We start from the raw sequence: 13696 nt of genomic DNA, 5'->3' as shown, positions 1-13696 counted from the left end.
TCTATGATATCAGTGCAGTCCATAGAAGTGTGTCATGGGATGGAGGCGCTCAGCACTCTCTGATATTATTGCAGTATAGAGAAGTGTGTCATGGGATGGAGGCGCTCAGCACTCTATGATATCAGTGCAGTATATATAAGTGTGTCATGAGATGGAGGCGCTCAGCACTCTATGATATCGTTGCAGTATCTAGAAGTGTGACATGGGAGGGAGGCGCTCAGCACTCTATGATATCATTGCAGTATATAGAAGCGTGTCTTGGGAGGGAGGCACTCAGCACTCTATGATATTGTTGCAGTATATAGAAGTGTGTCGTGGGATGGAGGCGCTCAGCACTCTATGATATCAGTGCAATATAAAGAAGTGTGTCATGGAAGGGAGGCGCTCAGCACTCTATGATATCAGTGCAGTATATAGAAGTGTGTCATGGAAGGGAGGCGCTCAGCATTCTATGATATCAGTGCAGTATATAGAAGTGTGTCATGGGATGGAGGTGCTCTGCACTCTATGATATATAAAAGTCCTTCCAGTGATAACTGACTCTGAGTATAGCGTTGTGTGTTTGGGAGAACTCCTCTGGGAGGGGGTCTCACTGATCACATGACCACATCGCTCCGGGATAAGCGCTGCAAGTCCAGCTGTATGTGTGGCGAGGCGGGGCTGAGGGGCGGTACATGGGGCGGGGCCGTGTAGCGGTTCAGTGGGGGGTGTAGAGGAAGGGTTCCCCCCCGATGTCCTGCTGACGTTGCTGAGTGTGTCGGGTGGAGGACAGACGGTGGGGAGGATGTGCCGGGCTTTGCTCCTGCTCTGCCTTACCTTCCAAGTGCTGCACTCAGCCCAGCCGTACAGGAAGAAGGGTCCCGCTGTCACCCACAAGGTACCGGAGATCATAGGGGATATTAACCTCTAACCTGCTCACTCCATAGACTTTACACACCTTCCTGCTGTATACATGCCCGCCTTCTATAGCGGAATGTAGAGGGGGAGCCGCTGGATCCTTCCAGGATCATTCCATAAGAACGGCTCCTTCATTAAAGAGGAACTCCGAGCTACTGAATCCGACAAACTGTAATTGTAGTCATAGGACTGAGAGCACCTTACCCGGGTCATAGGACACAGGAGGTCCTTCTATACAGCACATGGACATCTACATCCCATATCTAGGTGTCTTCCAGGAGCTTTCCCCAGGATTTATAGGGAGCGATCCCTGGGATTTGTAGGGAACGTCGCCCCGATCTATAGGAAGCTCTCCCTGGGATTTGTAGGGAACGTTGCACCAATCTATAGGGAGCTCTCCGTGGGATTTGTATGGAACGTCATCCCAATCTATAGGGAGCTCTCCTTGGGATTTGTAGGGAACGTTGCACCAATCTATAGGGAGCTCTCCCTGGGATTTATAGAGAACGTTGCCCCGATCTATAGGAAGCTCTCCCTGGGATTTGTAGGGAGCTCTTCCCGGAATGTATAGGGAACATCGCCCCGATCTATAGGGAGCTCTCCCTGTGATTTGTAGGAAACGTTGCACCAATCTATAGGGAGCTCTCCCTGGGATTTGTATGGAACGTTGCCCTGATCTATAGGGAGCTCTCCCTGGGATTTGTAGGGAGCTCTTCCCAGGATTTATAGAGATAGTTGCCCCGATCTATAGGAAGCTCTCCCTGGGATTTGTAGGGAGCTCTTCCCGGAATGTATATGGAACGTCGCCCCGATCTATAGGGCGCTCTCCCTGGGATTTGTAGGGAGCTCTTCCTGGGATTTATAGGGAACATCTCCCCGATCTATAGGGAGCTCTCCCTGGGATTTATAGGGAACGTTGCCCCAATCTATAGGGAGGTTTCCTTGGGATTTGTAGGGAGCTTTTCCCGGGATGTATAGGGAACGTCGCCCCGATCTATAGCGAGCTCTCCCTGGGATTTGTAGGGAGCTCTTCCTGGGATTTACAGGGAACGTCGCCCCGATCTATAGGGAGCTCTCCCTGGGATTTGTAGGGAGCTCTTCCTGGGATTTATAGGGAACGTCGCCCCGATCTATAGAGAGCTCTCCCTGGGATTTGTAGGCAGCTCTCCCTGGGATTTACAGGGAATGTCGCCCTGATCTATAGGAAGCTTTCCCTGGGATTTGTAGGCAGATCGCCCCGATCAATAGGGAAATATCCTGGGGGAATAAAAACCCCAGGATTTATAGAGAACACACCTAGGAATTTTTTTGATAAACATATCCCAGAATTTATAGGGAAAAATCCCCAGGATTTATGGAGAACACACCCTGAAATTTATAGAGGAAACACCCGAGAATTTAGGGGGGACACATCCTGGAATTTAGAGTAAACATACCCCAGGGTTTATAGAGAACACACCCTGGAATTTATGATAAACACATCCCATAATTTATAGGGAACAAAGACCAATATTTACATAGGGAACATACCCTGGAACTTATAGGGGAACATACCCCAGAATTTAGAGGGAACACATCCTAAACATTATAGGGAACGGACTCCAGAATTTAGAGGGACTACAGTCCAGAATTTTAAGGGAACATATCCTGGATTTTTTGGGGAAACAAACCCTTTAATTTAGGCGGGAACATATCCTAGAATATATAGGGGACAAACCCCAGAATTTAAAGGAAACCAACTCCTGGAATTTTCAGGGAACAAAACTCGGAATTTAGAGGGACATACCCCAAAATTGATATGAAACATACCCTGGAGTTTATAGGAAACGCATTCTAGAACTTACATTATCTCACAAAAGTTAGTACACCCCTCACATTTTTGTAAATATTTTATTATATCTTTTCATGTGAGAACACTGAAGAAATGACACTTTGCCACACTGTAAAGTAGTGAGTGTACAGTTTGTATAACAGTGTAAATTTGCTGTCCCTTCAAAATAACCCCAAATACAGCGATTAATGTCTATGCCGCTGGCAACAAAAGTGAGTACACCCCTAAGTGAAAATGTCCAAATTGGGCCCAAAGTGTCAATATTTTGTGTGGCCACCATTATTTTCCAGCACTGCCTTAACCTTCTTGGGCATGGAGTTCACCAGAGCTTCACAGGTTGCCACTGGAGTCCTCTTCCACTCCTCCATGAAGACATCACAGAGTTGGTGGATGTTAGAGACCTTGCACTCCTCCACCTCCTGTTTGAGGATGACCCACAGATGCTCAATAGGGTTTGGATCTGGAGATATACTTGGCCAGTCCATCACCTTTACACTCAGCTTTTTTAGCAAGGCAGTGGTCATCTTGAAGGTGTGTTTGGGGTTGATATCATGTTGAAATAATGCCCTGCGGCCCAGTCTCCAAAGGGAGGGGATCATGCTCTGCTTCAGTATGTCACAGTACATGTTGGCATTCATGGTTCCCTCAATGAACTGTAGCTCCCTAGTGCCGACAGCACTCATGCAGCCCCAGACCATGACACTCCCACCACCATGCTTGACTGTAGGCAAGACACACTTGTCTTTGTACTCCTCACCTGGTTGCCACCACACACGCTTGACACCATCTGAACCATATAAGTTTATCTTGGTCTCATCAGACCACGGGACATGGTTCTAGTAATCCATGTCCTTAGTCTGCTTGTCTTCAGCAAACTGTTTGCAGGCTTTCTTTCTCATCTTTAGAAGAGGCTTCCTTCTGAGATGACAGCCATGCAGACCAATTTGATGTAGTGTGTGGCACATGGTCTGAGCACTGACAGGGTGACCCCCCAAGCTTCAACCTCTGCAGCAATGCTGGCAGCACTCATACGTCTATTTACCAAAGACAACCTCTGGATATGATGCTGAGCATGTGCACTCAACTTGTTTGGTCGACCATGGCGAGGACTGTTCTGAGTGGAACCTGTCCTGTTAAACCGCTGTATGGTCTTGGCCACTGTGCTGCAGCTCAGTTTCAGGGTCTTGGAAATCTTCTTATAGCCTAGGCCATCATTATGTAGAGCAACCATTCTTTTTTTCAGATCCTCAGAGAGTTCTTTGCCATGAGATGCTATGTTGAACTTCCAGTGACCAGTATGAGAGAGTGAGAGCGATAACACCAAATCACCTGCTCCCCATTCACACTTGAGGCCTTGTAACACTAACGAGTCACATGACTCCGGGAGGGAAAATGACTAATTGGGCCCAATTTGGACATTTTCACTTAGGGGTGTACTCACTTTTGTTGCCAGCATTTTAGACATTAATGGCTGTGTGTTGAGTTATTTTGAGGGGACAGCAAATTTACACTGTTATACAAGCTGTACATTCACTACTTTATATTGTAGCAAAGTGTCATTTCTTCAGTGTTGTCACATGAAAAGATATAATAAATATCAAGGCAACATTTATAGGGAACAAACAAGGGAATATATAGGAAACCCCTGCCAGAATTTATAGATTTATAGAAAACACATTTTGAAATCTATAGGGAATACATTTGCGAATTTATAGGGAACATACTCCAGAAATTATAGGGAACATATTCCAGAATATATAGGGAACACTCCCCAGCATTTATAGGAAACATACTCCATCATTTATTAGTGGCATACTCCAACGCTTATAGGAAACATACTCATATGTTCATATTATTTATAAAGAACATTTCCCAGGATTTATAGAGAACATATCCCAGCATTTATAGGAAACAAACCCCAGCATTTGTAGGGAACAAACTCCAGCATTTGTAGGGAATCATTTATAGGAAACAAACCCCAGCATTTGTAGGGAACAAACCCCAGCATTTGTAGGGAACAAGATGAGAAGAACCCCACCGCTCAGGTAGATCCACTCACAGAAAGTCCTTTGCCTCCAGAGGAGAAAGAGCCCCAGGTGCTGGCTAATGCATATGCACATGAAGATAAATGGAAGAGTTCTGGACAGCCGCACACCGATAGAAGTTTCTTATGCCTTTATTTGTAAAACCGGGATCACAAAATATACAGGACACCAAAGCAGAGTGGTACAGAACAACAGCTGACGTGTTTCTCACTTATACCAAGTGCTTACTCATAGCCCATAGCTATTTTGTGATCCCGGTTTTACAAATAAAGGCATAAGAAACTTCTGTCGGTGTGCGGCTGTCCAGAACTCTTCCATTTATCTTCATTTGTAGGGAAGAAACCTCAGCATTTATAGGGAACATATCCCAGTATATTTATAGGGAACAAACCCCAGCATTTATAGGGAACATATCCCAGTATTTATAGGGAACATATCCCAGTATTTAAAGGGAACAAACCCCAGCATTTATAGGGAACACATCCCTGAATTTACATATGGGGCATACACCAGTATTTATAAGGAACTTATTCCTGCAATCATTGGGGGCATACAGCAGCATTTATGAGGAACAAACCCCAGCATTTATAAGGGCATACTCCAGCATTTATGGAGAACATGCCCTAGAATTTATAGGGAACATACCCTCAAAATCATTAGCCACATTGGAACATACTGAGCATCTAAAGCCACACTGGTAACTCTGTCAAAGTGACATCTTTTAGTGGCTAAATACAAGTAGTAAAAAATCCTTTTTCCCAAAACACTAAGCTCCTTCTTCAGGAAGTTTGACAACTATAGAGTACAGAGAGGATCAGTTGAAACAATCATGTAAAATCTAAAAAAAAGTAACAAATACATTTTGCCCTGAAGTTCTAAGCATTTATCTGACTGCCATATGCCTTTCTTGTGTCTACAGTCAGGTTTGTGGGTAGGGTGCTGACATCACTCTCAGGTTCAGGACTTCAAGTCCCAGAGTCCTTTGTGACATTTCCCTGCAAAAATTGGCACCCCTATCGCACCATCTAGTCCAGTGGTGTCCAAACTATGGCCCTCCAGTTGTTAAGGAACTACAACTCCCATCATGCCTAGTCATGTCTGTGAATGTCTGATTAAAGGGAGTGACTACAGGACATGTGAGGTATGGTGACCTGTAGAGATTTGATAAGGTGACGATGCCACAACATACTTTAATAGCCACATAGAAGTCTTTATTTTTTGAATTCTTGCACATCTGTCTGACTGTGCAGTGCTCTGCTGGCAGTCTATACATGAGTCCATGTAAGGCAGCCCATGAAAGCTTATGAAGTGGACTAGATAAACTGACTTGATACACCCCTGCGCTTTGCTGTCAGAGAGAAGCAGTGTAAAGGAATACTGCAGGTTTGCTGACCGGTCGGAAGCTCTCACCTCATCTCTCCATTTTTCTAGTAACCTTAGAAGTTGGGAGGACCATAATGTTATTTTTACTGTCATTGGCTCAATGCACATGAATACTAAACAAAGTAGTCACTGGGCATTGATTGACATGCATACAACTTGTGAAGTGGTCATTTGATACTGCAGGCCCATTCAGTTAATTGGCTGTTAATGACTATTTTGCAGAGGATGGGGAGACAGGCCAGAAACTACGCATGCTATACTGTACATGTTATGTGTACAGTGGTATAGTGTATAATTCACTGTGTCCTTTTTTTTTTCTTTTTTAATTGTTTCATTGTGTAAAAGATAAAGCAAGGGGGTGTCTAGGCAGGTTAAATAATGAAAACAAAGTTTTGACATCCTTTGATATACAAATAACAAGGAAAATTGCTAAAAGTGGCTTCGTCATGGGATTTCTTCATTTCAAAATTAGCAGTCACACCGAGGTTAAAAGAATGTACACAAAACAGAGCTACCCAACTGGATTCTCACAGTCAGACTGAGATAGAAATCAACTTTAATGCTCACAACAATAGTTCCATTATAAACATAATTGATTTTTGTGGTTTTTTTTTTTTTGTTACACATTTTTTTAGTTATTTAATAAAAGGAAAGTGAAAAATGTTGTATAAAGAATATTTAGAAATGCTAAAAGCGATGGTAACCTGCTGGTGATTTTTATTTTTTTTTTGTAACCTGTAGCGCAATTTCATAATGTGCTAGTATGCATCGCACTAGCGCATTATGTGAAACTTACCTTAGAACCAAACCCTTCCAGCGGCGATCTGTCACCACTGACAGGGCTTCCATCTTTACCTGTCTTCCTTCTGGGTTGGTGAACTCCGGATGTGTGAGTGGCCGGAGCTGCGATGATGTAATTCCCACGCATGCGTGCGGGAGCCACCGTTTACGGCACAGGACTGGCCGGATGCCATTCTTTCAGAGCGCATGCGCTGGTGATGTCACCGGCTGCATGTGAAGTAAATATCTCCTAAACAACGCATGTTTAGGAGGTGTTTGCAGGACCTATAGGTAAGCCTTATTATATGCTTATCTATAAGTAAAATTCATATATGGGAGTTTACTCCCACTTTAAGGCCCCATTCACACCTGAGCGTTTTGTAACTTGAAGCCTGAAGCTACAAAACGCTGGAGGGGAAAAAAAAAAATCAAAAATTCTCTATGGAGATGGTTCACATCTGCACTGCAAAACACCTGAAGCTCAAACAAGTTCTGGAACTTTTCTTTTAGGCAGATTACAGGAGTTTTTTCTGCTTTTTACATTGGTGACCTTTTAATCTGAATTTTTGGCTGAAATCGGACCTGAAGCAGACCAAAAGACGCACAGGACTCCTGTGCAAATCACACCAGAGCTGCAGCGGAAATATGTGAACCGGCTCCATAGAGAGCCCGTCAACATCTCCTGCTATTGCGAATTGGATGCAGGGAATCGTGACATCACCAAATCTCACTCCAAATCAACTAGAGTAGCAGCCAGGGGCGGCAGCGCTTTAGATCTTACACTGCAGATATGATTCTGTAGGCACTGTTATTGTTCAGGAGGAATTCAAGACAAAAGTTGCACTTTTCAGCGTACTGCTTTGGCACAGTTAGGCCCCATTCACAGCCGAGCGTAGCATCTTTAGGCAGAAAGTCGCGTGTTTTTGCCGCAATTTTGTACATACCAGACCCCTGCTGTGAGCCGCATGCGAAGATAGTGTAAACCCAGCCTAAAGGAGAAGAATGGACAAAGCTTTAATGGCTGTACTTCTTCTATGGATCACAGGAGTGCAGTTCCTTCTGCACCCTTGTGACCCGTTTTCTCTCCTGAGCCAGCCGGTGCAGCCAACCCCCCCCCCGGTCTAGTGAGCACAGGAAGGGCAGAGCAGAGAGCTGGTGAACGACAGTCACGGGCTCTCTGCAGGCTGAAGACTGAGAACTGAGTGATCAGCAGTCTTTGATTGCTCAGTTCTCAGTCTTAGATACAGCAGATGCAGCATCCTCCTAGGTGAGTATAATAACTTTTTTACTGAAACCCATACTTCTCTTTTAAATATATATTTTATTGTATTTAGAGCCATTTTTTCCATTTTTATTTTCGGAGAGAGTAGGTGAAGAGATAAAACTCATGCCAGGTGTTATATATTTATTGCTGTCTGTATAGCATAGTGGATAATTCTCTTCACCTCCTGTCTCATTGATGCAACAGTAAGTTAGAGGAAATCTCCCAAAGCGAGACAGCAGAACATGTGTTTTCATTGGAAGATTTCCTCTCACCGCTTGTTCTGAGGATATCTTTAAAATTTCCTATCACTTTTCTTTCTCACAGCAGGTGGGATGAAAAAAAATGACCCGATTCCCCTATCCACACATTTGATGTGGATGGGGGAATCACTCCTACCGTGCTATTGTACTTTGACAGCGTGGACCCTTCCCCGCCATCAGAAACACTGATCAGTGTTGGCGGCTAAAGCCAGCAACACTGTAGGTGCTCATGGATGGACCGAAATTTGGCCGGCCCGTGCTGAATGGCCTGAATTTAAATCCATGTATGGCCAGCTTAGTACAGACAGAGGTAAATCTTGTCAACGGAGGCTCAGAAAACAATAGGCCCAACCCTTCCCCATTGTATCCCCAACTAAAAGGAAGGATTTGCCTGAAGATACTAGAGGCACTGTAATACAGTGGACATCAACCCTGTCCTCAGGGCCCACTAACAGGCCACGTTGTATGTATTACCTTGGGGAGATGCAGACTAGAATACTGCAATCACTGAACAGCAAATGATATCACCTGTGATGTATTTCAGTTATATTGCAAACCTGGCCTGTTAGTGGGCCCTGAGGACAGGAGTTGATGACCACTGCTGTAATATCATTATATTTAATGACAGGAATTATCAGTGAATAAACATGTTGCTTAGAGAAAGAAAGCAGGATATTCTGAACTTTTCCTGATCTCATTGGTTAGTGACCTTGACCACATTCTTATTCGACAGATGTAATCATAATCATTAATACAGATGAATTCTCATTCGTCAAAAGTCCTCATTTATGGTGGAGACTGCAGGGCAAACAGCTAGGATTTCAAACAATGTGACCTTGATAGCTTTCATAGACCTCTACCTGAGAGCTAGTCGGTGTCACATGTACATGAACAAGATCATACAGCTCTTCCTTGCATTCCTTAATGCTGCTGTTCTGGACAACATCGCTTCCATTCATTTATAAAGCAACTCCATTGATCTTCAGATGATTGCTTATATTTAGCCTTGCATGTTGTTGTCTGCCCATAGTAAATGGAAAAAGCATAGCTCAAAAAAACACAGAGTAAGTTCTCTATCCTGCACATCACCCTTTACAAAAAAAATGTTTATTTACAGTTTTGAGTGGATAATGACAGGTTTCATGACCCCCCTATTGTCGTCTCCTGATGCTTGTTTTTTCTACCCTTTTTTTTCCCCCACATTGCGGGACCGCACTACAGCTGTGAGTCAAGCATTTGACTTGTGGTTGCAGTGGCCTCATTTATCTCAATGGGCAAGTTTTGCAGATGTTGTTGAGGCTGGGTTCACACTGGTCCGACAAACGCTCCGACATTGGGAGCTCATGTCGCATGACGTGTGAAATTTAATGTTTCCCTATGGGAGCCGTCCTAACTGGTCCGACACAAGTCGTTCCGACTTTAGAAATGCTCCCTGTACTACTTTGGTCCGACTTTGATCCTACTTCAGCCTATTGACTATCATTGAAGTCGGATCAAAGTCGGATTGCCGTCTTGCATGATCCGACTTCGGCACGCGACTTGTGCTCAGATGTTCTTGAGGGGGAACTCCGCGCCAAATTTTAAATAAAAAACCGGCATGGGTTCCCCCTCCAAGAGCATACCAGGCCCTTGGGTCTGGTATGGACCTTGAGGGGAACCCCCTACGCCGATAAAAACGGCGTGGGGGTCCCCCCCAATCCATACCAGACCCTTATCCGAGCACGCAGCCCGGCCGGACAGGAATGGGGGTGGGGACGAGCGAGCGCCCCCCCCCCCTCCTGAACCGTACCAGGCCGCATGCCCTCAACATGGGGGGTTGGTGCCTTGGGGGAGGGGGCGCGCTGCGGCCCCCCACCCCAAAGCACCTTGTCCCCATGTTGATGAGGACAAGGGCCTCTTCCCGACAACCCTGGCCGTTGGTTGTCGGGGTCTGCGGGCGGAGGGCTTATCGGAATCCAGGAGCCCCCTTTAATAAGGGGGCCCCCAGATCCCGGCCCCCCACCCTATGTGAATGAGTATGGGGTACATGGTACCCCTACCCATTCACTAGGGAAGTGTCAATAAAAAAAACCACAGTACACAGGTTTCAAAATTAATTTATTGGGCAGCTCCGGTATCTTCTTCCGACTTCTCCCGGTGTTCCGCCTCTTCTCCCGGGCTCCGCCGCTATCTTCTTCCAGCTCTATTGCCAGCGAGGGGCCCGGTCTGCTGCCGCTGTCTTCTCGCCGCTTCTTCTCTTCATCTCTTCTTCCGATGTTGACACGACGCTCTCCCCAGGTGGAATGCTCTCTGTGCGCTCTGCTCTGACTTATATAGGCGGTGACCCCGCCCCCTTATGCCGTCACAGTCTCTGGGCATGCTGGGACTGTGACGGCATAAGGGGGCGTGGTCATCGGGTGATGACCACGCCCCCTAAAAGGGGAACCCATGCCGGTTTTTTATTTAAAATTTGGCGCGGAGTTCCCCCTAAAGATTCATACCAAACACAGTGCCGGGCATTGGCGGGGATCCAAGTCGGATCCCCGTTCATTGAAAGTCGGACACATGCCGGCTTCATGTCGCAGGGCAAAGTCGGATCCAAAGTAGGACGGCTGTCGTGTCGCACCAGTGTGAACCCAGCCTGACTGTCAAACTCTGCAGTCCAAGTTAAAAATACAGCAGTATGTGTACAGTCCTGTCAGGCTGTAATGCTAGCATTCGGGGGGTGAAGCTCAGCTGCCTGTTTTTACCCCTTGTGACCAGACACCCGTGTGAAAGAGACCTAACTTAGTAAAGTCTTTCTGTTATTTGTCTCTGCCTTTATATTCTGATTTTGTGCCATTGCCCTTGTATTTTACAGGTTTTCTTCGACATAAGGATTGGTGATAGAGATGCCGGACGTGTTACCATCGGATTGTTTGGAAAAGTTGTTCCAAAAACGGTGAAAAACTTTGTTGCGCTGGCAACTGGAGAAGTAAGCAGCTTTAATATAGCCATACAGATATATCAAGAATGTCCTTTAAAAAGACGTTTGATTTTTATGTTCTTACTCCTACAAGCTTTAGTCTTTTTTTAGGTGAAGGTGGTAATATTACAAATTAAAGGAGAAGTGTGGGACTTCAACAAAACAAACATACATACATACTCACCTGTCTGATGTTGCAGTTGTCCCCCACTGGCTCTAAGCCCAAGAACTGTGCCAATTATTTGACACTGATCGCTTGGGTAGAGAGCAGCGACTGTCAGTCACCACTCTCTGCTCTGCGCCTCCAGCGCTCACTGGAAGGGCAGAGCAGGTAAGCGATCTCCTGTGAGCCAGAAGAAAAGCTTCTTTTAAAAAGAAATAGCATTGAAATTCCTTTTGTGACAAAATGTTATAATGGTGTGTACAGTGCCTTGAAAAAAGTATTCATACCCCTTGAAATGTTCCACATTTTGTCATGTTACAACCAAAAATGTAAATGTATTTTATTGGGATTTTATTTGATAGACCAAAAAAAGGTGGCACAGAATTGTGAAGTGGAAGAAAAATGATAAATGGTTTTCTATTTTTTTTACAAATAAAGATCTGACAAGTGTGGCGTGTATTTGTATTCCCGCTTTACTAAAATCTAGTGGAAACAATTGCCTTTGGAAGTCACCTAATTAGTAAATAGAGTCCATTTGTGTGTAATTTAATCTCAGTATAAATACAGCTGTTCTGCGAAGCCCTTAGAGGTTTGTTAGAGAACCTTAGTGAACAATCAGCATCATGAAGGCCAAGAAACACACCAGACATGTCAAGGATTTTTTTTTCCCTTGTGATACACATTTAGCGATTTTTTTTTTTCTTTTTGCGATACACATTTTTCTATGTATTTTTTAAAATCTTTTTAAACTATGTGGTTTCTTACTGATCCATGTTTCCTTTTCTTTCTCAGTGATTCGTGTTATATGTCTCGCTTGTTATCATTTCCTGAGAAACATGCACCTGCAGCGGTGTTCTCGTTTACCTTCAATTACTGATATCATCTAATTAGTGGGAGTGACATGCATTATCCTTTTATTTTTTGCACTATTTATATGTTGTATTCTTCTGTGGTGACTGCGCTGTGAACAAAGCTAAGTGCCAAAACATGTCAGGTGTCACATTTTAATGGTCATGTTATAATAAAATACTACAGTAGAATTTCCAGAGTTGCTGGCATTTAGTTTTTTATTCGCAAGTATCTTAGTTGGATGGAAGGAGGACATCCCAAGCCTGAGCACCTGGAGTAGGTGTGTCGGTCTTCTATTATCTCACCAGAGGCTTCACAGTCAGAGCAGTGCTTCTCTTGCATGCGGACATTAGACATGTCAGGGATAAAGTTGTGGAGAACTTTAAAGCAGGGTTAGGTTATAATAAAAAAAATCCCAAGCTTTGAACATCTCACAGAGCATTGTTCAATCCATCATACGAAAATGGAAAGAGTATGGCACAACTGCAAACCTACCAAGACATGGCCGGCCACCTAAACTGACAGGCCGGGCAAGAAGAGCATTAATCAGAGAGGCAGCCAAGAGGCCCATGCTAACTCTGGAGGATTCATAGCTCAGGTTGAAGAATCTATCCACAGGACAACTGCAGTGCCCTGCAAAAGTATTCACCCCCTTGGCATTTTTTGTGTTTTGTTGCCTCACAATCTGGAATTAAAATGGATTGTTTGAGGATTTGCATAATTTAATTTACAGAACATGCCCACAACTTGGGCAAGATTTTTTTTTATTGTGAAGCAAACAACAAATAGGACAAAATAACAGAAAAAAGTCAATGTGCATAACTATTCACCCCCCTAAAGTCAATACTTTGTAGAGCCACCTTTTGCGGCTCCCAGTCGCTTTGGAAGTCTCTATGAGCTTGCCGCATCTTACCCCTGGGATTTTTGCCCATTCCTCCTTGCAAGACTGCTCCAGCTCCTTCAAGTTGGATGGTTTGCGCTTGTGAACAGCAATCTTTATGTCTGACCACAGATTTTCTATATTGGATTGAGGTCTGGGCTTTGACTAGGCCATTCCAACACATTTACATGTTTCCCCTTAAATCACTCAAGTGTTGCTTTAGCAGTGTGTTTGGGGTCATTGTCCTGCTGGAAGGTGAACCTCCATCCTAGCCTCAAATCACACACAGAGTGGTACAGGTTTTGCTCAAGAATATCCCTGTATTTAGCACCATCCATCTTTCCCTGACTCTGACCAGTTTCCCAGTCCCGACTGCTGAAATACATCCCACAGCATGATG

General features: G+C 44.6%; 1 protein-coding gene across 1 annotated transcript in view; it reads left to right on the top strand.

Moving 5' to 3' along the window:
* The first annotated feature begins 661 nt into the window (after window positions 1–661).
* Window positions 662–13696, top strand: part of PPIC (peptidylprolyl isomerase C) — a 39906-nt gene continuing 26871 nt past the window's right edge. Inside the window, exons 1-2 of the mRNA XM_073624696.1 lie at window positions 662–877; window positions 11300–11413. Of these exons, the coding sequence (XP_073480797.1) occupies window positions 785–877; window positions 11300–11413 (207 nt within the window). The 5' untranslated portion in view covers window positions 662–784. The remainder of the gene's footprint in view (window positions 878–11299; window positions 11414–13696) is intronic.

The sequence above is a fragment of the Aquarana catesbeiana genome, linkage group LG01 (assembly GCF_042186555.1).
Source record: "Aquarana catesbeiana isolate 2022-GZ linkage group LG01, ASM4218655v1, whole genome shotgun sequence".
In the NCBI taxonomy this organism is placed as follows: Eukaryota; Metazoa; Chordata; class Amphibia; order Anura; family Ranidae; genus Aquarana; species Aquarana catesbeiana.
The sequence above is the reverse complement of the archived record's forward strand: the minus strand, read 5'-3'. Positions and strand labels throughout refer to the sequence as shown.